Source organism: Takifugu flavidus, chromosome 21 (assembly GCF_003711565.1).
Source record: "Takifugu flavidus isolate HTHZ2018 chromosome 21, ASM371156v2, whole genome shotgun sequence".
Lineage (NCBI taxonomy): Eukaryota > Metazoa > Chordata > Actinopteri > Tetraodontiformes > Tetraodontidae > Takifugu > Takifugu flavidus.
The window spans coordinates 4,780,957-4,805,554 of record NC_079540.1 but is presented as its reverse complement, the minus strand read 5'-3'; the positions used below and the strand labels follow the sequence as shown (position 1 = coordinate 4,805,554).

At 44.6% G+C, this 24,598-nt stretch overlaps 3 protein-coding genes across 3 annotated transcripts; 1 reads left to right on the top strand and 2 right to left on the bottom strand.

Annotated features, from left to right (window-relative positions):
• The first annotated feature begins 2,069 nt into the window (after nucleotides 1-2,069).
• ndufs6 (NADH:ubiquinone oxidoreductase subunit S6) lies at nucleotides 2,070-3,178 on the top strand. The gene is made up of 4 exons (XM_057020667.1): nucleotides 2,070-2,256; nucleotides 2,545-2,598; nucleotides 2,792-2,914; nucleotides 3,042-3,178. Exons 1-4 carry the CDS (start codon nucleotides 2,113-2,115, stop codon nucleotides 3,108-3,110), a joined length of 390 nt encoding a protein of 129 aa, XP_056876647.1. The 5' UTR covers nucleotides 2,070-2,112; the 3' UTR covers nucleotides 3,111-3,178.
• A 3,961-nt stretch (nucleotides 3,179-7,139) lies between these two features.
• On the bottom strand, nucleotides 7,140-10,559 carry irx4b (iroquois homeobox 4b). The gene is made up of 6 exons (XM_057021463.1): nucleotides 9,971-10,559; nucleotides 9,546-9,719; nucleotides 9,299-9,411; nucleotides 9,020-9,176; nucleotides 8,762-8,915; nucleotides 7,140-8,691 (listed from the first exon to the last, which is right to left on the bottom strand). Exons 1-6 carry the CDS (start codon nucleotides 10,013-10,015, stop codon nucleotides 8,117-8,119), a joined length of 1,218 nt encoding a protein of 405 aa, XP_056877443.1. The 5' UTR covers nucleotides 10,016-10,559; the 3' UTR covers nucleotides 7,140-8,116.
• Nucleotides 10,560-20,799: 10,240 nt separating this feature from the next.
• On the bottom strand, nucleotides 20,800-24,182 carry irx1b (iroquois homeobox 1b). Its single transcript, XM_057021412.1, is given in 6 exon segments — nucleotides 20,800-21,134; nucleotides 21,655-21,712; nucleotides 21,852-22,413; nucleotides 22,416-22,640; nucleotides 22,874-23,116; nucleotides 23,655-24,182. Coding segments are annotated over 6 exon segments (1,374 nt in total). The 5' UTR covers nucleotides 23,892-24,182; the 3' UTR covers nucleotides 20,800-21,085.
• Between the last annotated feature and the right edge of the window lie 416 nt (nucleotides 24,183-24,598).

Here is a 24,598-nt window from a genome sequence, read left to right as displayed (position 1 = left end):
TGGCTTTCATGTTGAGCATATGTATAGAGTTCCAAGTTTTAATTCTGTTAGTAAATTTAAGTAAAAGATTTTTGTCCCCATAGACTTCTATTCGACTATTATTAGAATGCACAATTTCTTGGTAGTTATGACAGATAGTGGCTGGATTTAGCTTTCACAATCCATCCATTTTATTTTTATTTTTTCTGCTTTTCCTTCAAGGTTTGCAAGCATTAAAATACTGTGTGTTTTAATGTAATTCTTATAAATGACTCCATGTTCTGCAACAACAACAACAATAATAATAATAATAGTTCTAATGTACTGATATCATAAAAATCATGCACGAATGTATTTTATGCTATCCAGAAGTTAGCAATCGTGGAACATTTAAAATATATATATCATCAGATTTAGTATTGTATTACCAGGTAGCTCTGCTCTAGTTCATAGAAGTAAAAAAAAAAACGTTATCAGCAAAAAAAAAATAGTGGCCAATTGTATGTGACTGACTCTAGTGTGAGAGAATTCTTGTTTTTCTTAGTTTTGATGGGATGAAAATCTTTAAAGTTCTAATTGACTGCACTGAAAATGTGTCCTGTTTTACTCGCTGGGAGCTGTTTACGTGTAAGTATGGCTCCCTCTTGTGGAGGCAGTGAAAACTGGGTATGTTTGGTCTGCATTTAATGTGAAGCTTCCAAGGTCTGAGGTCTCTAAATGAGAAATATGAGATTAGTGTAGAATAAAATCTCATTCTCATCTGTTTTTAAAATAGAAAAAAAGCATTTTTATTGTTAAACAAATGTATTAATGCAGTATTTTTTGTCACACAGGATAAATTAGATCTAGTCTTTTTGAAACAATTTATTTTCCAACATAGTTCTTGCAAATGTTCACAACATTAAAGCCATCTTCAAAACACTCCATCTATATTTTAGCCCTGCCTTTGTTTGTGTCTTGGATTTGTTTTGCAGTACACGAACAGACGCCCCCTCCTCACAACAAAGAAACAGTCTTTGCAACGCCTCTTCAGAGCAGATTTGGTTTTCATTCCTGCAGAGGGCTGGATGCAGGGGACATGTTGACACTGCCCCAACAGAGACGGACCAGATTCAGGGGTGGGACTGCATGAGCAGGACTGGATGGAACTTCTTTTCACTGAAGACACAAGTGCACGAGGGGCAGTGGTAAGGCTGTAGAGGCATCTGAAAGCATGAACTGTTGGGGAAGACGTCAGATTGAATTTGCTCATCTGGGCCAGGTGGCGAGAAAAGGTAAAAGCCAGGTGTTTGAAGACGATGGGTACCATGGTGGCAAATGCTGCAAAGGGAAACAGAGGAACTATTGAAATGCAAACAGTTAGGACAAAATAAAGATTTTTTAAAGCGTAGATTTCAGGTTTAGGGCACGTTTGCATATAGTACTACTTTATGGCAAAACATGCACGCTAGTCTATAATTAATCTCATACATTAACGATACTCAGGAAGCTGACTATGTTTATCCAAAATGTTTAACTTCCTCTAATATCTTCCCCAATCTAATGATCAATAATCGGTAGAAAATAATAAGGGTTCATACATTCATATGTAAAAACCTTAAATGAGTCTCTACATACACTTCAGTTATTGGAAATGCCACTATAGCTGATGGCATCAGGACAGTTAGCATGCCAAGAGGACATGCTCCACAAATTCTGACCTGCTGCTGACAAATGCTGACTTAAAAAGAAACGTCTCACATATTGCTGATAAACATTTCATACACTAAGTGGAAGCAAACTAACCTCTCGGTTATTCTGGGAATAGTAAAATCAACCAGTAGAAGCTACAACATGACCGCTGCAATGCGCTACTGTGTTCCTCCACCGTTTCCGGTGTTGCTATAATATAAAACCCTCAGCTAGGTCTATCAGACATTCTATTGGCCGTGGCCCTCCTGAACATTCTTACCTATGAATATACATATAAATGAATTTTGATTTTTATCTTTTTTGACCAATAGCTATAGTATAAATATAAGTTGGGCGAGATACCGTTTAAATTACACTTCACCTTAAAGACCAAACTGGGGGGTTAAAACGCCCACTTTAATATTCGCGCAATGCAGGACGGGAAGAGAGGTTTTTGTAAACATGGCCGCTGCTGTGGGTAGACTTCTGTCCTTCAGTAAAAATGCTAAGCTATTGGTCTCACCTTTGAGGCTGTCTGCTGGTTCTGTCAGTCATTACAGTGTTGAGACTTCCAGTACTGGCGAGGTTATTACCCACACTGGCCAGGTAAGCTTCGATTAAAACGGTTTTCTTCTTTACCGTCCGTCTTTCCGACATTAGCTTAGCCTCTTACTACCTAGCTATTTCTCGGGTTTTAGAGATCTATTGAGTTGACATTTCTTTAGAAGGTTCCCTAGTACAACATGTACGCTTGCATTTATGTGCCATTGAATATCCGTGTGGAGATGCCTAAGCGTTTGGATGCAGCGATTTCTCAAAATGAGTCTCGCAAAAGCAAAATATGAAATATTTTTGTTTGGGTCATGCTGGTTTATGATGGTGTTTTTCTGTCAGGTCTACGACGAGGACGACTACAGGAGAGCCAGATTCACCGGGAGACAAAAGGAGGTAAGAATTTGATCTCCAACATGCAGAGAAAATGTATGCACATAAACTTTAATCATGTTTTTTTAAGCCACAAAACATTTTCTCCAAACCTGTTTTACTTTATGTGAAGGACTTTGTGTTCAATCAGGGTTGTCATCAGTTTTATACTGTTAAGCTTTAAGAAACGCGTTGACAGAACTGAAATTATGTTAAGGTGAACAAGAACTTTGCTATCAAGCTGGTGGCTGAGGAGCCAGTGACAGATGTTGAATCCAGGGTGGTGTCCTGTGATGGAGGTGGAGGAGCTCTGGGGCATCCCAAAGTCTACATAAACCTGGTGAATGAAGCATCATAAAGAAATAACTTGAAATGATGCACACATATCTTTATTGTTCTATAATACAGTAACCCTGTATACAAAGTTATTGATAGATCCTAACTGTGAATTTTATTCTTTTTACCAGGATAAGGATACAAAAATTGGCACATGCGGCTACTGTGGATTGCGGTTCAAACAGAAGCACCATCACTGAAACACGTCATGTCTGCTTCTTTGTATAAATTGCCATATTGGTTAATAAATTATGTATCTGAGAAATGATTCCTGTAAACGTTGTTCCTTATTTTCTAAGGGTTTTCCGCTCCTGACAGAGTTCAGGACCGCCGTTGTTATGGCGCACCACAGGAGTGTAGGAAAAGAGCTATTCCTTTTGAATTGTCAGATGTAGTTTCCCCTTTCAACCAGTAGGGGTCGTCGGAGACTTAGGTTGGGGTTTTTGCGCATCCTGAAGGTGCGTGTACAATTGTGTGACGCAAAAGATTAACCTCAATATACCAAAACTAAATGCATTCAAAATTTAAACACATCTATACATTTTAAAGCCAGACTAGGTTAGAGCTATTTACAACTATTTTTAAACAACTGAAGTCAAATCAATAAGCCAGATATGGGTCATCTCCTTATTGTAAAGAGGCGGTTAGTAGTCCGTGTGCACCGGCCCACATCAGCTTCCCTTGTAGAGTCTCGCTCTGCCAAGTCAGAGAACCATCAGCAAGGAGCCAGTCTGATAGTGTGGAACAATACATGTTTGAAGAAGATCATATATATATTTCATCAGGCTTATTCTCCATAGACCTCTGCATGCCAAATTGGCCTGCACTTGGCTGAGGCTCCAGACAGCACTAGCCTATTCTGTCCCCAGTGATGCAGCCAGTGGAACTGCATTTTCCACATCAGAGAGCTCAGGTTGGGAAGAGTAGTCAGGCTGATATAATTGGCCCCGGTGACTCCTGGAAGTGAGGCCTATGCTGTAGTTAACCTCATCTATAGTCAGGACAGCTTCGGGTGATTGAAGGGAGGAGAGGTGCACTGTTAAAACGTAGCTGGCGAGCCGGGTCAGTGTCAGGGCTCTGACTGGTTGGTTTTTGCGGTTGAGTCGGAGCAATTCAGAGGTGGCGGCTGGTTGGGTTGGAGGCATCGCCGGGGGCAAAATACTCAGATGAAACTGAGCATATGAATTGCGCTGAATTAAACAACGCCTCTTTCTTCTGGATTGTTGAATAATTTAACAATCTTAATATCGACTAATCTCATTTTATAATTCTGAATCCCTCTCATTTGCAGCGACTTGTTCCTAGATCCTCCACGAAGCCGCCTTATTGAGGAGACTTCTTGAAGATAAAGTGGCCTGAACTATTATGAAGCTCGGAATAATAATTATCATGTGGAAAAACATTCTAAACATTCTAAAATGAATCACACTAGCTAATAGACTTAAATAAACCAATATTCTGGAGCCAAGTGCACCTCCACAACAATGACTCATTCAGCACAAAACATCCCACTCCTTGCTGTAATTGCCCCATTAGAATATTTCCCCTTGAAGATGTGTCATATTACAGGCCCTCAGGCTCATTATGAAGCTCCCCGTAGCCAATTATCTGAACTTCCATGTCTGGAAGCCACTGTGACCAAAAGGCAGATCGTGAAATGCCCATCCTCAAATCTATACTTACCCTCTGAGAGGCAAAACAGAAAACTGACCTTTGGTCATTGTCTCAGGGCAGCTCCACTCAGCTCCACTTTAGAGTCAGGTGACAGAGCGTCTGACCTTTACCATGGAAATAATGACTTGTTCCTGTGCCAGGAGCGCCGAAGGTTACTGCGCGGGGCGAGACACCTCTGGCGACGTGTGACAGTTTTTGTAGGAGAGGGTTTGCACTCAGCACTTTGATAGCCCCCGAAACTAAAGTGTGTGTGACAAGGCGCAAGAGACTGCACGTGTGTGTGTTTTACTATCTGACAGACGGCGTTGAAAGGAAATAGGTGTGAGGAGGAGAGTCATTTAAAGCTGTCAGTACTTCCTGTTTCCACATTCCAGTGGAGATCTTTCAAGATCTGCTCAGAGAAACACAATGTCAGATGCATGATGGGAAGGCTTCCTTTCAACGCTCCCTCAAAGTCGCGAATTGCGAGGGCGATCTGGGTCTGCCGCACTTTCCTCAAACTGCCAAAGCAGCGCGCTGAGCCTTAATCACATTATATGGCCCAAGGAGCAGGGCTTCGTGTCAGGCTGGCTGCTGAGTGGATCGCTGGTGTGTCGAGAGCAGGCGGAGATGGGGGGGTAAACAGGGAGAACAGAGAAGAAGATGAGTCTGAAATGAGAAGGAAGGAAGGTTGAGGGAGGGCTGAGGTGGGGAGGGGGGAGCTTGAGGTTGTTGGACGGTGCAGGGTCCATCGTTTGGAGTCCTCAAAAGATCTTTGTCCACGTGATCATTTTGTTATATGACATCGGTTGATATGAATCAGTTAGTTCTGGTCTCTGAAGCCAGACGGAAACAGTGGGGACACGCACACACACGGGCCACAGTGCACAGGTGGAGTTCCTCCTGTAAAAGTGCCGACACACACCTTTAAACAAACCCACCATTACAAAGCTGCTAAATGAGATTGTTTCAAATATCAACCCGGTTCCTGCAAACGTCAACGTTTCTGAGTGGAGGTTAAACATTAGAGTCATCCTTCGGCTCTTCCATCAATCTTTAATTCGCCTTGGAAGCGTCCACATCTGTGGTCCAGGTTTTCTCCATTGGCCTGTGTTTGTCCTTGTCCCTTCTGAAGGTGAGCGTGTTTGTTGTGTGCGTCACTAGTTCAATAAGAAGTTTTCTTTTATTTAACCAAGAGGGGGGTCTCTTGTATGTTAATCTATTTATTATTTATTTATTTGATTTATTTTGCTTGCTACAAAAGATGCTGGACCACACCTCCCCCCTCGAGGCAAAGCAGCGAGGAACCACCGGGGGAGCCCCTACAGCAAGAGCGGGAATACAAGATGACCGAGGACAGATCGCCATCAACCTAGCCAGAGGCCAGCTTTCACACCCGCAGGCTGTGTCCGGGCTCGAGACCTCCCGTCCCCCCCATCTCTGAAGAGGGGTCCATCACCAACCGGAGGAGGCCTGAGGAGCAGGGGATCCACCCCAAAAGCACCAGCAGCGGCACCCAGAGCGCCACCGAGTCAGAGCTGGTAATGGAGCAAACCCAAGGACTCTGTGGGGACTGATGTTTTTCAATTTCAGCCCAAACTTTGGGGCCGAAACCCTCTGGCAGCTCACTGTTCTCTGTCCCGACAACCATCTGAGGTCAACGGCAGCTCCAAAGTTTAAGAAAGAGACTCCCCCCCTGGATCATTATTAAATTCGTCTGAGCAGGGGAACATTTTCACAGCCAACCACAGACACTTTCAGACAGCAAGCCGAGGAAACTTTACAGAAATAAGAAGACAAGATGTCATTATTTATCATCTCAAATCTGACTTATTTATGAGGCAGAAACAGAATGAAATTCTCGGTTGAATTCATCCTGAATTATTTAATCTGAAATGGTTAATTCCATACAAAGCCGAGGCAGATTCCTGCTCTGTTCTGATAAATACTTTATCGCGCTTCCTAAATCGAAAACAGGCAGCCGAGGGAAAAAAGGGGGGGATGAGGGTGACAAAAAAAAAACAACTTCTGCCAATCCTCCTGCTTCTCCACGGAAGGTGTAAAACATTTTCAGGGTTTCCTTAAACAGTTGGCGTTAATGAAAACGTCGTCCCCTCCTGCTTTAGTTTACTTCTGTTCACCATCATCGGTCGCGTGAGAAGCCACCGAAGCGGCTAAAGATGTGACACCTATTTAAGATTTTTTAAGAGGTTTTATGAAGCATTTTGTGCATGTTGGATTTTCTCGCAGTCCCAGGCTGACAAAGTCAAAAGCGGCCTAATGAAAAGGGACGCATCGCTGATTGCAGCTATATCTGGAACCGAGGTGGATGTGGCATCGATTTAACAATTTAGCAGCACCCTCCTCTGTGTGTTTCCATTAGTCACGGCTGAATACCGCCCACTTTCCCGCTTTCATTGCCTAAAAACACACACGCGCGGAAACAAACACACGCACACACAAAACTGCGGAGCGGCTCCAAACCATCCTTGACCAAAATCTGCACCATTAAAGCCGATAGCAGTGGTTCTGGCGCGGTGGTCAGCTGATATAAGGACACTCGGAGAACGTTGCCATGCTGCTGAATACACCTTTAATTTTTGTGACTCAGTGAATGTGCAGGCTACAGTGCAGGTATACAATATTGTGTAGAGTTTTTTTCCACGTGTGTGAAACGTACATCCTCACATGTACATTTGTGTTAACCCAGATACCCAAACTCGATATATATATATTTATATATATTATCTTTTTTTTAACCGACCAACTCCCGTTCATCAAGAGGGTTAAACCTTACCTGTCAAATCTTCTATATGTTAAAGTCAATAGGATGTTTTTGAAGTCCACCAATTAAAGCATAAAGATTTAGCATTTTAACCAGGTAACCAGGAATGTTCTGGTTACATTATCCACATTTTTAAGAAAAGAGAACAAGCCAAACTTTTCAATATGGTTCAAACACCTTCAATACAATTTAGCTTGTGAAAACACAGGCAAGTTCCCAGCTGCAGGAGATCAGGGTTAAATTAAAATACTTGTGTAAAAAGAAATAAAGTATCTTATTTATCCTGCTGAGCAAATGGTAACAGAAAGGCGAACCTGAATCTGGTTGGTAATAACATAACTGCATATGTGCCTGCAGCTAATTATGGACTTCAGTCATCAGTCAGCCTACTTAAAGGTGTAATTCCTGACTTATCTGTCTCCTAATCACAAACGCAGTATTTACCACCCTGGTGGAAACATCTTAGACCGTATTTAAGACCAGATGCAGCCAGAACGGTTTAAAACTCTGTAAAACTGTAAGCTTAATTTGAATATTGTCTTTTAGGTCAACCTCCCATTAACTTTTAGCAGCCTGTTGCTGTCTGTCTCATCCTAGAATCTTAATCTGATCTTAAAAAATGGTTTTAATGCTACATCTGCCAGCATTCGTAGTGTAAACTGAAATGTCAGCCAAGGGTCAAGGGTCAATTTCAAAAAGTCACAACGACACCAAAAGATAGACGTCCAGCAGTCTCTGAAATATTCCTCTGATAAGGTGCTGGCCAAGCTACAAAGACGCTGTCGACCTCATGAGTTCGAAGGGCTGTCCCAGCGTCCTGCTGTCCATCCCAGCACTGGCGAAATCTTTCCACACCTCGGCTGGTTTGTGATGTTGGAGAGGTGGACCGTGAAAGACTCCGTCCATCCATTCTCTGAGGGTGGACACCGGCGACTCCTGTTGCCCGTCTCCCTTGGTTAGCGCCATGTTTGACGCGTACGCGGGAGAGGAGGAGCCAGTCGACGACAGCATGCAGGGCGGATACTCTGCCTGCAGGGCGCCATCCAGAGACGCGGCAGTGTGAGCGATGGACCAGATCTTGGGTTTGGCTTCTGCACTTTGGAGGCCCGGGTTGGGGTAGAAGGGGGAGTTTTGCTGGTGGACCGATGTGAGTTTGGGACACTCTGGCGACAGTCCGTCTTTTTTGTGCAGCGGCTCTGCGACGTGGCCGTGCGAGAGGGGCGTGTCTTTGCCCGCGCCATCGTCCCCGGGAAAAAACTGCGGCTTTGGTTCACAGTCTGAACCGTCTGACTCCAGCAGGTCGAAGTCCTCGAGGTCGCTCTGCAGGTCTGTGCACGGCGGGTCTGCAACAACACCAAGTCTTAGCTTATCACACACCCCAAAACTCTGAAGCGGGCAGAATGTGCGGCTCACCGGGGAGGTCTTTGTCGCTACCGACTGGCTTCTCGGCGTCATCGCTGTCGTCCTCGCAGCCTCGGTCGTCAGAGCTTTTACAAGCTCGTGGCGACCACGTCACCTTGTTTTCCTTCTTCAGCCTCCTGCGCGCATTTGCAAACCAAGTAGACACCTGAGAAGGAAAAAGGTCAAAAATATCACATGCGCGTAAAAAAAACAAAATAGGGCCAGCAAAGTAAAGCTAACGCAAAAGGACAATATTTTGCTAAAACTGACCTGTGTGAGGGTCATCCTGGTGATGATGGCCAGCATTATCTTCTCTCCCTTTGTGGGGTAGGGGTTCTTCTGATGCTCCTGCAGCCAAGCCTTCAGGGTGCTGGTGGTCTCCCTGGTGGCATTTTTCCGACGGGAAGCACCATCAGAACAAGAGTAGCTGAGGGTTAAAACACCCAAAATAAACAAGTCAGCCTTTATTATTTCATTATACATCCTGTATGATACCTTTATGTGTGAGATGAACCATTAGTCATGTTATTAAAGTCTGAAGGGGCATACCTATATCTATCATATGGATATTGGCCAAACGGATATTCATAGGGATAGTAGGCAGAGGTCTGAGATGGTGTCACAGGTCCAGATGCAGTTCTGTCTTTGAGATCTAGTGTCCCCTGAAAAGTTTTAGAAAACAATTTAAGTCCCAAAAGATAAACTGCAATTTGTTCTGATCATTTCTTATTGTCTAGGAAAGATATTAGTTAAATGAAGGGAATTTTATTAACACGTATAAGGCAAATAAACTTACTCTGGAATAGAGAGCCGTGGCCTCGCTGGTGTTATAGTAACCGTGGGTCTTTGGATATGGGCCGCTGTAGACTCCAATGGCGGAGGTGAGCTGGCTTGAGGGGCGCAGCGACGAGTGAGAGGGAGGCGTTCCGGGCTCCAGACAACCGGCCAGTGAGTTGGGTGTCATCAGGAACTGTGGCAAATATAGGCCAAAATTATTCTCAACGTGTCACTACGAAGGTCCAGTTTTGTGGTGATTATTTCGTTCTGTTGTTTTTGCCTCACAAAATTTTCGATTTCAGTTGTTTCTAAAGTTTAAATGTTTTTTTTCCCCCTCAGAATATTGTTGCGATATAGGTGTTGAAAAAAGAAGGTGTGGTGTTATTTTGACAATGTGAAAGCTGTCACGGGGAAATAATAAATATGTAGAAATGCGCACAGTACCTGCGGTGTTGTGGAGTAGGAGTATCCCAGCGGAGAGTAAGCCATGGCTCCAGGAGGATCAGAAACTGGACTACATCCAACAATAACCGCGCACTTTTCCTCTGTTTGCTGCACTTTCCCACTGGTTAACAGCTGATGAACCGGTAAAACTTCCAGAATACAGATATTGTGTCTATAATCTACCGCCTTCTCCAAATACGAACGCGCAAGCAGTTACGCACGACTTTCATTTTACGCAGCGCAAAAACATTCTTCCCCTCAGGTCCAGTGACCCGGCTACCGCGACATTTACGGAACCTCCAGTATCCTAATGCGAGGTGAGCGTGTTTGCATGTGTGCGTGTGATCAAAGCGTGCATCTCTCTGCTGTGCGCTCTTTGGTTTTTAAGGCGCGTCTCTGTGACGTCAGTCCGGAATCTGCGCGCTCGCTCCGATGTTGATACCAAGATGAAGAAACTCATCTAATTAATTCCCAACCGGCTTTTAAAGCACCCATGTAGCCCCCTGGAAGTCCCCAGGCGTTATAAGGAAGTGATCAATTCTCCTCTCTAAATAAACACCCGGCACACACACACACACACACACACACACCACACACACACACACGCATTCGCGCCGTGCTACGGCCGGAAGGGGAATCAGGAACGTGACGCCTTGACACCACATTGACATGAGATGATTGATGACAACCACCTGATATTAGCATAATCGTTTTGCCCTGTAGTTTAGATAACTTGTCACTGCCGAGAACTCTCCCTGTCATCCACGTATTCATGAGTGGGGGAAATTTCACGTCTCCTCAAAGCAAATTAATCAAAGAATAAACACTCTTTATTCCCTGGAGTAAGCACCTTTACCAACTGAATGACTTGTCATGTATATAATAATAAAATCAAGCCGGTCCCGGCGAAGAGGAAATGTTTCTTTCGTCCTAAACTCTCTCTTTCTTTCGATTTCATCTCATATTCTGAGCGTGTGTATGTATATGATAAATGAGTTTGTGCATAAATGTCAACAGTCAGGCATTATTGGTTTGTAAGGTGACAGAAATTTAGTACAAATATTTGCTTTTTATCTATTTCTGTGTGGAAGAAGCGCCAACATGCTTCAGATCTGAATCTGGGAATAAAATTTTTAAAAACAAACTTGACGAAATTGTGATCACATTTTGGCTGAGATTTGACCACAGATTGTTGGATTTAGCCAATAAAAACCCACTAAAGTGTCTGGGCTGGACTCCAGCACCTCCCACACTCCTGATTAGAGGTGGATGAAGTGGCTGGATGAGTCAAAAACTGAATCATCATTAGAAGCTCTATTTACATTTTAACATTTGTGTGTTACAAGCAATATACAGTATTTGTTAGACACACCTGACATATTTGTTACCATGGCGATGTGTGACGCCAACAAGTATAATTCAAAATCACACAGTGATGTTTGTCATAAAGCAACAACATATATATCTTTAAAATCCCCTATTTTCATGATATTGAGATTGTTGACGGGTGTTTTGGATGAACATTTTACTCATATATCAATATTTTACTTTGATTGAGTAAAAACTGCCTTTTTTGAGTCTCATGTACACATCATGGTTGATTTAGGGTCATTTTTCTTGTCAATAAGTCCAATATTCAGGCATTCTTTAACAGTTTTTTGTTAATTTCCCTTGTTTTCTCTACTGTATGTCTGTTTTCAGGACCTTTTTCGTCTGCACCCTCACTGGCGCTGCTGCACGGACCTCTTGGCAAGGTGCCGCCTCATGAAAAGCAACAATAGTGGACAAACCTACAGCATGGTGTATGCAACCAGGCCTGCATCCCCTCCTGGTTTCACAAAAAAATCCCCCTCCTCAAGTCTTTGTCATTAAAATATATTGGAAGGAATGCAAAGAATTTAGGGGGAATGTCGAGAGAAAACAAGAAGAAAGTTGCATTAGAAATTAGCAAACCCACACAAGGAAAAGAAAAGGAGAAAAAACAGAAGGGGGCAAACTTGGGAAGGGAAAAAAAATCATTAATAGTCAGGGGATCTGAAATGGAGCGAGGGGATGTGGAGGGGTAAAAGGACAAAATATTCCCAGTGCAGCCAGAGTAGGGCTGGAACAACAGAGCTGCATCACCAGAAAGCATCTCCGGCCTCTCCGGGGAGAATGCATCTGTGTACCAGTGCTTGACTGACATTCCATTTGTCCCGTGAAAGGTGCTCATCCACCGAACACGCTCCGACTGTCGCTCCTTCATCTGTGGTCAAAGCTTCGCAGATGAAGTTATCTCCTCATGCCGGCGTTCCGCAGCGTTACACAAAACACACATCAGTCACAGAGAAGGGTAATTTGTTGGGCCTCTGACAATGAACACGGCTGTATTTAATCTTGGTTTTATGTAGTTTACGGAGGAAATAAGTTGTGAAATGTAGATGAACGAGCAGATTGAATTTAAAGAGAACAAATCTAAAGAATGCGCTGAGATGGAGATGGATAGGTGATCTTATTTCCTTCTTTCTGCATATTCAATAGACTACTTATATATTAATATACGGTGTGTTTATAAATTCATGAAATTCTTCCAGTATATATTTCTTAAGGCTCTGGGTTCGTTAGACCGTGATTACATCGTTCTGATCCTGCTCCCCCAGCATCAATCATTCATTCAAGATGCTCCACAAAAAAAGAAAGGAAACATTCCTATTCTCTCCATCCTGCACCCAGCTCAAGCTATTATGCAGTAGGTGGGGCGTGGGGTTAATGATAGAAGCGTGTTAATGTGGGATGAGGACGACGGTGAGGCGGCGCGGAGAGTGTTTGGAAGGGAGGACCAAACAACTGCGATCACAAGTTCTTTCAATCACAGCGCCACATTTGAATTATTTTCCACCTTAAATCTATGCAATTTTAATCGCTTTTTTTAACATGTAGATGCTTTTTGAGCCTTCGTCTTGGATTTAGCTTTTCCTTCCCCCGACCAACCAAACATTAGCGGGTGGTTAGGAAAAAGCCAAGTCAACATTTAGGGGCTTCAAACCAACTCCTACTCCTGCAAAGACAGTTTTACAGAATGTGACCCATGTCTGAGGGGCAGCGGGGGCTGGTGAGCAGCTCCCAGGGACCAGATCAGGAGTCCGAATCAGTGCCTTTGTCGAGCAAGTTGTAAGGGAAACTGGCACAGAGAGAGGCCTTTAGCGGGATTCAAACCCAGGACCTTCATAGCCGAAGCCTCCTGGCATCCATTACATAAATGCCCTTTAGCAACCCCAGAAGTTTTTGCCCCTCTTGTTGCGTCCTTGTATCAGTTTTATCCACGTTCCTCCCCCGACCGCAGGTCACCAAGGCCGGGGTTATTTTGGTACCTTTCCCAGCTTTTGACAGCAGACCTAAAAGGAACCGAATCCTGGAGAGTTAGAGTTACAAAAAGAATCCATTTTTTTACTTGGGTGTTTTTAAACTGATGTATGTAAGACTGTTGACCTAAGAGCGGGTTAGGGTGAGGGAGGCTTTAATGAAGGATCGAACCCTTTATGCTAAGCTAAGCTACCAAAGTGTGAGTCTGCTAGAATCTACTGGACAGATACGAGAGTTCTGACCTGTCCAGGTTGCGCTCCTACCTCTAGAGTAGGGTAGATAGGTAGCTGTTCATCAGATATCAGACAGGAGTGGTAGAAGCAGAGTGTTCTCCGTTCTCCAACGTTCTGTCCTGTAGGAAAAATGAGCAATGAATGGATCATGAGGAAGAGAGGGCTCGCCCATTCTATCTATCACAGCCATGAGTCTACGGCAGCTGCTGCTTGTTGAGCACGACGCCACCGTCCAAGTACAAGCGCAAACCAGGCTTGATCTGATCCACAAACAAGGTTGCCAACACCAAGTGCCTGTCTGACCGCCGAGCAGCAGCCATGCTATCTGCTGCTCTTCTGCTCACATCTAATAAGAGCTTGATGGGAGATCAGGATCTGCTGGGCTCCAAGTGGGATACTATAAATGCCCTGGTCTTCCTCATCAATGATGTAGGATATGAGAACAGAGACAAGCTAACCCTCTTAGCTGCTGTGCTGCTGTGCTGCTGTGCGTGTGTGCGCGCGGGCGGGCGAGTGTGCGCGCGTCAAAGGTGGCCAGAGATGGAGAGAGGGAGACAGGGTTAGGCTACAGGCAGCTCTTAAGAGTGTGTACAGTTTGCGTTGAGCCCTGAGAGGCTAGCCGTATTCCCCCCCATCACTTCCACTTCATTACTCCGGGAGAGCGGACATACATTATTCAGCTCTTCAAGCCTCAGTCCGCAGGGACCGATAGAGCCTTTAACAAACACTTTAACCTCAACTCTCACTGATCCTCTGTCTGCTACAGTATCTGTTTATCTCTTCATTCCTCACGTGTTTTCACAGTTTCTTTGCCGGTGTCTGGCCACGTTGTCATTTGAATGCCACTTGTCTTTGTGTTTGTGTTTAGATTTATTTCCACCCTGTGGTTACATGACATCTCTTGAAAAAGATACCGATTGAACTTTTATATAAATAAAACAATGTAAAAATTAATTTCTAAAGAGATAATCGGGTGTTCACTTTGGGGATGTTTCTAATCCAGAGAAAGACTTAAAAACATGATGTAAGACACAGAAATCCTTCAAAATTCAGGAAGTAACATTCGCTGCCATAGGATCTAATGATGGATTTGTATTTTTCTTTGGTCACCTGGTTTTAAGACAGTTCAAAAAGACAATAATCTGTGAATGTTCTGGATTTCAGAGCTGTAATAATGAACCACCAGTGGTGCTAAAACACGTATTGGAAAATACCTTTTTTATCTGACATGAAACAATAAAGATGGCAGCTATATGGTTCATTCCTCTGAACACCTTCTATTTTTACTGTTAAAGCTTTGAGAGGGTGGGATTTTCTCCTCTTTCACATGCAGCTTCATATTTATCAAAGGAAATAGCACTTTATTGATCCCACGGGGTGAATTCCCCATTTTCCCAGAAGAAGGTAAATTAGGCTAATCAAGATTATCTGCCTCTCTATCAGCACTGCATCAATAATTATCCACTAATGAGAGTTTTTCCTCAGACGACCTGATGCTGATTAGGCTGCGTTTGTACCTACAGTAAAATTCTAATGTCCTCCATCCCTTTATGATAGCACCTGTAATAAAGATATTTCCAATTGTGGTTATGCAGGACATGTAAACAGTGTTGGAGCGGACATGAAGTACTTTAGGGTTAAAAATGGAAACCGAGAGCCAAAACCTCTCACCAGCGTTTCAGGAGCTCTGCGCTGTCTTAGACCTCAAGTGCCATCATCTGGTGTCTCAGAGAACTACAACTTGTGTGTGTGTGTGTGTGTGTGTGTGTGTGTGTGTGTGTGTGTGGTGTGTGTTGTGTGTGTGTGCGCGTGCGTGTGTGTGTGTGTGTGTGCGTGTGTGTGTGTGTGCGCGCCCAGCGTCTCAGCTTGCAGTTATCACTGAGCAGGGGTCAGATAGTCACTGACTTTTGTAAATGACCAGAGATGGTAGAGTGGTCCGCTCGTCTGCATGCATATATTCAACGGTGGCTCCAGGTCTCATGTTGGTACTCAGACTGGACCTCCCAGGCATCACTGACCACCAGTGGTGTCCAGCTCAACATCAGGCCTGTTTTGTTATAAAATATTTTGTCTTTTATCCCATTTGGATCAGGAAGCTTGCTGTAATTATGGAATGTTAGTTATTGGCTCACACTGAAAATTAGCTGATGTGGGCTAAATAATGTTTCCTCATCAGTCTAACACCATCTGATCTCCTGATGCCGTGCGCCGGCGTGCCTCCGCTGACTGACAGGCGACCGCATGCGCTTTCACAAAGAATAAATCCACACCAAATTATTGAAAACGTGCACGAGGTGGATGACAGAGAGCCGCATGTGATAGCAGTCGATTAAGTGCTTCTCTGTGGAACATTGACGCTCCCTGGAGACTGGCGGGGGCAATAATTTCCTCAGATTGCTCCTGTGGGAACGAGGCTGCTGGTTTTCTGTGTCCACTCCAATCACGTCACTAATGGAGAGGTGGGTAAAGCATCTGTGACAGTGGGAAACGAGATCTCTGCTCCCCCAGCGTGTGTGCGTGTGTGTGTGTGTGTGTATGTCCTTGCAGATAAACAGTTGGCAGGTTTCTTCTTTTCCTGTGCACATCCACACACATACACACACATCTAAGAGGGGAAACAAGCTGGACGGGGTTAATATACTCCATTAAGCTCTATTACCCTAAATGACTTGGGCAGATGAATGAGTGTGTGTGTGTGTGTGGTGTGTTGTGTGTGTGTGGTGTGTGTGTGTGTGTGTGTGCGTGTGCGCGCAGATTGCACGCATATCATGTGTAATTACACTGTAGCGATATGTGACAAAGTCATCTGTCTTTATCAGCAGAGGAAAAGACACCACAGTTTATTTATTTATTTGTTTATTGCTGAAGGTTGATAACAAATGAGTACGTTTTTTTTCCCAATTCAAATTATCGTATTTACAACAAAGAACGGAGAAAAGGTCTACAAAGTTATTTCAGACTCCCCCCAAAATTACGGGTCCCTAAAACTATATGAAAGCTGTGGTTGTGATTTTGCTAAGCCAGATGTGGATGAACTCGAACGCACCGTTTATACGTGACGGACAAAGACACGGTGAGGTCCCCACACACACACACACACACACACACACACACACACACACACACACACACACACACACACACACACCACACACACACACACACCACCACCACCACCACCCCACGACACTCACAGCAGCACACCGAACTAAGTTGCCACGCTGTAACAAACCAGTCGATAAACATTGTTCCAAAATGGCTGAAAGGAAGCAGCGATGCGAGCACTCGGCCACGAACCCTCCCTAATCTGCTTCTTCCCTTCAGATTACAGCCGTGAATGGGCAGACAACAAGAGAGCAGACTTATCGCTCCCACCCTTTCACGCCATTTGTTGTGTGTATTTCCCCTGTATATTAAATTTGCCTCCTTTAAAGAGCGTCAACGGTGTTTGCGGGTTGTCTGTGCGGCGCCGGCAGCTGCAGTGCCACAATAAACACCGGCTAAGCGGCAGAAACGGGTAAACTCGGAACAGCGGTGCTTGTTGAATTACCCATGAGTTTTGATACTTTGCTTTTGTGTAAACGCTTAATTCCGCTAATCCCTGTGGAAGAACAGTGAATGGACTAAATTCCCTATGATATCTTGTCTGGTCTAAACGTTTGCTCACATATGTATACACTGGGTACAGAAAATTATTCTTTTGACGACATTACAACAGATTTAACCCGGTGCCCTGCTTATCCTGCAGTGACATGCATTGAGCGTCATTGCTCTGGGAGGTACATTTCCATTTCAAATTGCAGATGGACACACACACACACACACACACACACACACACACAACGCTATTGTTTGTTAACGACTCTAATTGGTGTTTGTTGTTTGGGTTGTCTCCCTCAAATCCATTAAACCCATTAAAAATTCCAGATATATGAACTGGCCTACTCATTACTTCATCCCTGAGCCTTTATCTGTGTATCGGGCCTTTTCTTCCTCTGGCCCCTCCAGGTCAAGCTCTGTACAGCCTATTTGGCGATCAAACACCGTACCTCCCTAACCCCTTTTTTGGCTTCATTCTTCACAGGCACTCTTCTCTTGCCCTCTTTTTTTCTTCCACTGGCCCTTTCTCTGCCTCTCCATGTCTCTTTCTGTCCGACCGGCCCTCTCAGTGGGGCTATACAGCCCCAACTTGTCTACATTTACCCCCTGCGTCGGTTGCCCGATGGGTCCGTTGCACCAAGTCCCTCCTTTCACTGGCCGATATTCACCCGGAGTCTCTGTTTTCTCAACCTTTGACCCCAGGCCATGGCAACAGGGGCAGGAATGTCAGGAGTGATTGGCAGGATAAAGAGCGCACCCTCTCTCTCCCGCACAAGCGGATTTGAGATATTTTCAGCGTCAAACAATGGTGGATTTGGGCTTGATTGGATCAATGATGAGCTGATGACTGTCAAAAGAGCACGTCGTCTTTACCTAAGCCCGATTATCTCTGTGTGCTGGAGTAGAAGGGGTAACCGCTGTAGCTGGAAAGCTCACCCCCATGCAGAGAGCCTCGAAAAGGGATAGACCTACACATGAGGGCCTGGCCTCCAAGCCCGGGCCTCTCTCATCCACTGGGGGCCTTTAACAAATCTTTTCAGGCGATCGGGGGGCCTCATATACGCGGCCGTAATCACAGGAGGACGGCTGAGGGTGGGAGTGTGTGCAGGGGATGGCACATGGAGAAAATCATTGTTCGATCCCCGACCGACCCATCAAGATGGGCAGAGAGGCGGTGAAAGAAGCCGAGAATGATGTGGAGAAAGAGAGTGAGGTGCTGACAGAAAAGAGCAATGGGACAGGCGAATCAAAGACAAATCCCCTCCATAATCTACCTCTTTAATAAGGATTAGGACCCAGCAAAGGGCCTATATGAGAATACCAAAGCAGCAATGAAGACTCTATTCACACTGAGTGTTTGAGGGGCTGAGAAGACTCTAAAAAACTCCACAAAGAGTGTTTTCCAGAAGCATTAGCGGAGGTTGTACCCACTTTTGGCTTTTTACAGCCTGTACCAGGTCTATTTCTGAAAAGTTGCGTGGCAGCTTGTGCGACAAACAACCAGCAGGAAGTGTTGACTTGAAACTCTGAAGAAGTTTCCGCCACCGTTCGCCAGAAAAACACTAATCATAAATTGGATCGGCTCACTTTTTTTTCTTTTTTTCCCCCAGCCCGCTCACAACAAAACATGTTTTGGCCACTCTCTGTGACTAATTAAACAGCTTTTTGATGTCATTTTCAGCCCCATCATGCTAAGCTCACTGATACATCCAAGTTTGAAAGAATAACATATTGTTTGGGTACTTGGAAGTACAGTAGCCTGGTCTGGCTGGAATGAAGAGTAGAAAAAGTGAAGCGTGGTTATGAGAACGCGTGGCTGATATTCTGCTCAGTGGTGGCGGTGGCAGTCTGTCAGAGCTGGCACAGGAAGTGAAAATGGCCTCAAGTATCTGGCTCCAGTCCATGTTGTTCTCACATCAATGATAGCTCTCACTGCATCATCCCTTCCTCTCTCCCTTTTGAGTTTGCTCTCTCTGTTGTCATTCCGGAGATGAATGATGGTCTCACGGATCCAGAAATTTTCCTGCGGCACCTACGCAAAAGGTAAAAATTACAGAACATTTTCAGTATAGGGTTCATCCATTCAGCCTCGGATTAAACATTTAACAAATTCATTTTTTAATAGTAATTGTGCCTGTAGTAGGAGACAATAAGTATGAAATCTGGATCTGTTAGCTTAGTGTTGCTAATACAATTTGATTTCCTCAGGTAAATTTGTTGAACACTATGTTTTACATCGAAGGCCGTATTTCTCTTTACAATATAAACATAAATAAAGGGCCCATAACATATTTGTTTTTGTTAAACCAATCTAATAATGGTGTTTAAAGGATCCCTACCCTGAGAGGTGAGGCCAAAAAGCTGAAGATGTGACCTTTGGGCGACCTCTGAGCATTGCACCACTGGTTCTTGACTTGAGGTGGATTAAATGAAATTCATATTTCAGATTAGTCTTAATGTCAAAAATCAGGTTAAAATATGGGGCAGGTTGTGTGTTCTGGGAGCGGTTGAAGAGACTGATGCCAAAAAAGGGATTTCATCAGGACCAACCACTCATATCCACATGTTTGTTCTTGATTCTTCACATGTAAACATGCTGGATCACAAATATTCGCTCGCTCGCACGCCCGCTCTTATTGGCTACTGCATGTAATCCAGCACAGGCCACCCAGTCTGGATTCAGAACCGCTATCCAGGTTTGGCATTCCCAGCCTGGTTAGGATGGAGCAGGAGCTATAAAACGGGTGTCTTAATGCTCCACAATCAAGTTTCCTTGGCCTTGACCAGTTTCCCATCCGTTGGGGGGCCCGAGCCATCCTACGATTGAGCAGTGTACAAGCTTACAAGCGGCCTCTAAACTCTGATTTTATTTTCTTTACTTTTAAGCTGTGCAAGATTCTGGGGATCCACAGGCCCGTTTAGACGTACTGAAGTGCTGCTAATATTCAGAGTCCATCTTTTTTTAAAAAAAACAGACCTCCACAGCCCTTTTTCTATATGAATACAATCCATTACTGGACCTCTGAAGCTCATGGATGGTTCAGAGTGATGCACAGTGCCCCCCTCCCTCCCTCCCCACACACACCTCTTTACTCCTCTCATCCACCTCCCCGCGAGCGGCCGCCCCCATACTGGCTGCTGGCCTTTCCTGTCGTCTGATCCATATTTCAGAGGCGGCAGTGGTGGCACATAGGGGGTATAATCCAACTTTAAAGCGGGGAGGCCTGTGCTTTCAGCCCAGGCGCGGGTTCACAAGGTCCTGGAAATCTTCATTTTCAATTTCAGCAGCGTTTGCGTTGGCTTCCAAGCCACTGGCATAAGTCTCTGGGTTTTTTGGCGAAGAGAGCACATTTCAATATGGCCGAGACTTTTTCTTTGCTAATAAGGGCTGACACTGCAGACTTTATCTGGCACGAAGAGTGTAAAACAAACTCGACTCAGCGACCGAGATGGCAAATTAAAAGGTGGATTCAATCTGATTTAATAATAAAGGCTACCATGTGTGTTAAGGGAAAGTTAAACTATGGCGTGAGCATAAAAATCTGATTGATCAGATTAAATAATATTGATTTGAATCAGTAAATAACAATTCTGGGAATTAAATCTGGCTTCTAGATTTTCATTATTTCTTGAGAATCAGTCTCAGATAACAAATGACTATAATGACATTTATTTAGTTACCAGAAAATATATTCTTTAAAGACAAATTCATATCCCATATTTACAATTCTCAAGGATCTCATTCACAATATAGGAGACAAACAAATAAAAACAGAGGACGAAAAGGAAAGATGTGAGCAAATCTGACCCCCCCAAAAATCTCTTTGTCTTGAAGCTAAACAGTAATACTACAACAGGTTTCCCCATTAAAAATATCCTTCATTAAACTGTTCTCCGTTAAATAAATGTATTCCTTCTTTTTTTTATCGTCGTTGTCTTCTCATGATGTTGTTGTCAGGACCCGTTGTGGTGTTGTCCCATGATGAGGTCTGAAAGAAAACAAGAAGAGATTACACAGGTGAAATCAGGTCCGGTTTATCACTCATGGTTTACGTATCTTTGAAATATTTGTCACTTTTTGAATGAATACAATCCCAAATCATATTAAACTCCATTTATGCAAATGGACCACCAAAACTAAAGGTAAATTATGCCATTTCACGCTTCATTGCATTCCTGATGCTGCTATCAGCGCTTTATTTGAAAAACATTAGCTGCATTCAGTGAGGGGGCGTGAATAAACGGAGGGAGATTATTTAAATGACACAGTTGGCGATAGCTCGGCGTGTGTGTGTGTGTGGGGGGGACCCCGCAGGATATATCAGACCGCTGCCTGACGAGGCGTTAAAGTCGAGACGGCCCTGTGATTTATGTTCTCCTGAGTTCTGCCCAGTTGGTGTAACAGTGTTTACCTCTACTTTATGGTTCGTTGGGCAGGATTTTTTTTTTATTAAGTGGGGGGGTTGATCGTGTCATCGTGCCAAATTTATTTGAAATCAACGAGGTTACCTGTCAGTGATCAGCTGAAACGGGGACTTGATGGAGTCATTTCTGTGCTCGGTGTCTTCTGCAGAAACATAAAAATAAATAAAACAATAATGAATAAAAGTGTACAGTTACAGAACTATAATTACTCTTTTAGCTGTGAAAATGCATGTGTGGAGTGATTAAGGGGGGTGATTATAGAGGTTAAATGATGTCCATACCGTCTCTTTTGGGACTGAAACTCTCCGACGACTCCACGTCACTGTCATCCTCCGTGCCCGAGTAGCCGGACACCACCGCTGCGGCCCGTGCGTCATGACGCGCGACCGGCACGGCGCCGTGTGGAGGCAGGTGTCCTGGGGGCGCCCCTCCGAGCAACGACCGCATGTTCAAAAGTGAGTTGGCGTTCAGAAAAGCTGCGTTCGCCCAGTTGTGTAATTTGCCAATCTGGCATGTGTAAATCCCATGACCCGGGATTAACGCCGGGTGGCCGGCGGAGGCTAACGCCGGGTGGTGCGCATGGGCCGCGGGAGGAAGTTTATGAGAGTTGTCCGGGGCCGTGGCGGTCTCAGCCAGGGACCAGATTTTAGGTTTGTTTTGCTGAGGTCTCTGGCACTCCTGTCTGCCGGTAGAAGGATCCAATTTGACAACAGGCGATCTATTGAGAGAAACAGACGCCTCAATTCCTCTGAGGCCCTCCGCGGAGAGCGTCCTGCTGCTGTCCGAACTCTTCTGTGTCTGCTCCGAGGCCTGCTTTTTGGCGCCAGGGTCCGTCTCTCCTCCTCTTTGCCGGTGCTCTGCTCGCCGGGTCGCTGATCTTCGGGTCTCTCGATATCGACCGTTTCCAGGTCGATCTCTTCCTCGTCTTCGTCGTCGCTGCCGTTCTTGCCATGCTCGTCCTCGTTGTCGCTGCTAAAGATGCGGCCGTCACGGTCCTCGGCGCTGCGGCCCCACGTCACCTTGTTCTCCTTCTTCAGGCGTCTGCGTGCGTTCGCGAACCACGTTGACACCTGTGAAAATATAATGCGCACATTAGTAAATGGAACAAAATTAATAATAGGAAATTTGATTTCCAAAAACAAACCCACAGCTGTCGTTCTATTTTAAAAATAACGCATAAATAAAATAACTAGAAAACAAATCAAAATCACTACTTCAATAACGTGCAAATATCAACTTGATAATGTAAAATGTGAAAGTGAAAAAACAAGAGAGCCATTTTTAATAATCAGTCAGAAGCCACCTGTGTGAGTGTCATGCGGGTGATGATGGCCAGCATTATCTTCTCTCCTTTGGTGGGGTAAGGGTTCTTCTGGTGCTCCTGCAGCCAGGCCTTCAGCGTGCTGGTGGTCTCTCTGGTGGCCGCTTTGGCCCTCGACGGGTCCCCGTAGGGATACTGGCCGTACGGGTAAAATCCTTGGGCGGCGTGGACGGGCAGAGAGGCCGGGTGAGTCCCGGGACTGTCCTTCAGCTCATACTGGGAACTCTATCAATGTTTCAGAGGGGAATGAAGGAGTGACGTGACCTGATTTATTTAGTCCAAATTCACAAAAGTGCAAAAAATTAAATATCCAATTGATATTTAAGCAAATAAATAGTTAAAGTCAACGGTTAAAATTACTTACAAATTCGGTAATTTTAGTTACTATTAAAATATTCATCTATTTGTATAAAACCGTGTTTATATTCATCATTTAGCACCAAGAATTGTTTTTATAATTATAGTATCATTTTCCAAAAATGTCCCTACTTTTATTTACAAAACGCATCTGGGAAAAAATCTTGCAAACAAAACGTGACTTATTTAATAATGTGTGACACTAAGACAAAGTATCTGGAAAATCGTTACACGTTACATAGTCATGAAATATCCCAACAATAATATTCCTAAATACAAATGAAATCTTAACCATCAAAGGAAGCTCTGAGCTGTTCTTAATTACTTGACACTGTTGCGTAATTGCGCGTTACTTCCCGGCATGCAGAACTCTGAGAGTCCATCACCTGCAGAATACAGAACTCACCATCTGGGAGATGAGGGCGAGGTCTGTGGCTCCGCTGTACGGCAGAAAGGCACTGTAGTTGTGAGGCGACCACGGGCTCCCGTACATCCCCAGCATGGAACCGACAGCCGCGGCAGCGGCGGGCGAGTTGACAGCCCCCTCGGTGCCTCCTTCACGGGCAGAGGCCGGTCGATCACCTCCGTAGACCTCATGAGAGGCACCGAGGAACTGGGGATACCCCAGCTGAGGGAAAGACATGTCCGCGCGTAAAGCTAATCTCTCAGAAGTCAGAGCCGCTCAAGAGAGGAAGAGGCGGGAGTGATGAAAAAAAAAGACCAGGAAAAGTAAAAATCCACAAAATGAAGTAGAAGACGATAACGGGGGTGTGTGGATCACCCCTTGCAGAAATGCCAAGCTTCTCCACGTCCACGGATCCGGAGTTGTCTCACTAACGTACTTTGGCACCTGGAGTGATGCGCGCGCCTGGCCGCAGGAGCTTCTGGATGTGAAGCTGACTGACTGATTGGCAGCCTACTTAAGCACCAAGCTCCTCCTCTGCCCGGGGCAGGCGATTAGTGCATTGGTTAGCCCAGGTCGGCTGTGTGCATGCGTGTGCGTGTGACAGAATGTGTGTGATCTTATTTATGCGAAACTCCGTCCCCGCAAAAAGAAAGTTATCATTACCAATATTTTTATTGATTGTAAAGCGGAAGCTTTTTTCATTTTGTTTTACTTTTTTTTTTTTTTACAAGTCTAGACTGCCATAATTACTAATAAATGTAATAATGGGAGGTTTGTGCGACAGCTGATCCGGAGCGTATGCCGCGGCTTTCTGGCCGGCAGATGGGCCAGGAGGCATCGATATGCTCGGCCAGTTTTTAGAGGAATGTCGGCGATTATCGACGGAAGTCATCGGAGCATATTTTGTGGACGGAGCTAAAGATGGCAGCAGGTAATGACAGAGA

Coding starts and splice junctions, on each gene's coding strand:
- ndufs6 (XM_057020667.1), top strand. CDS start 2,113: ATGGCCGCTGCTGTGGGTAGACTTCTGTCCTTCAGTAAAAATGCTAAG. Junction 2,257..2,544: donor TTATTACCCACACTGGCCAG/GTAAGCTTCGAT, acceptor TTTTTCTGTCAG/GTCTACGACGAGGACGACTA. Junction 2,915..3,041: donor CCAAAGTCTACATAAACCTG/GTGAATGAAGCA, acceptor TCTTTTTACCAG/GATAAGGATACAAAAATTGG.
- irx4b (XM_057021463.1), bottom strand. CDS start 10,015: ATGGCTTACTCTCCGCTGGGATACTCCTACTCCACAACACCGCAG. Junction 9,412..9,545: donor CCACGGCTCTCTATTCCAGA/GTAAGTTTATTT, acceptor AAAACTTTTCAG/GGGACACTAGATCTCAAAGA. Junction 8,692..8,761: donor TAGCGACAAAGACCTCCCCG/GTGAGCCGCACA, acceptor GTGTTGTTGCAG/ACCCGCCGTGCACAGACCTG.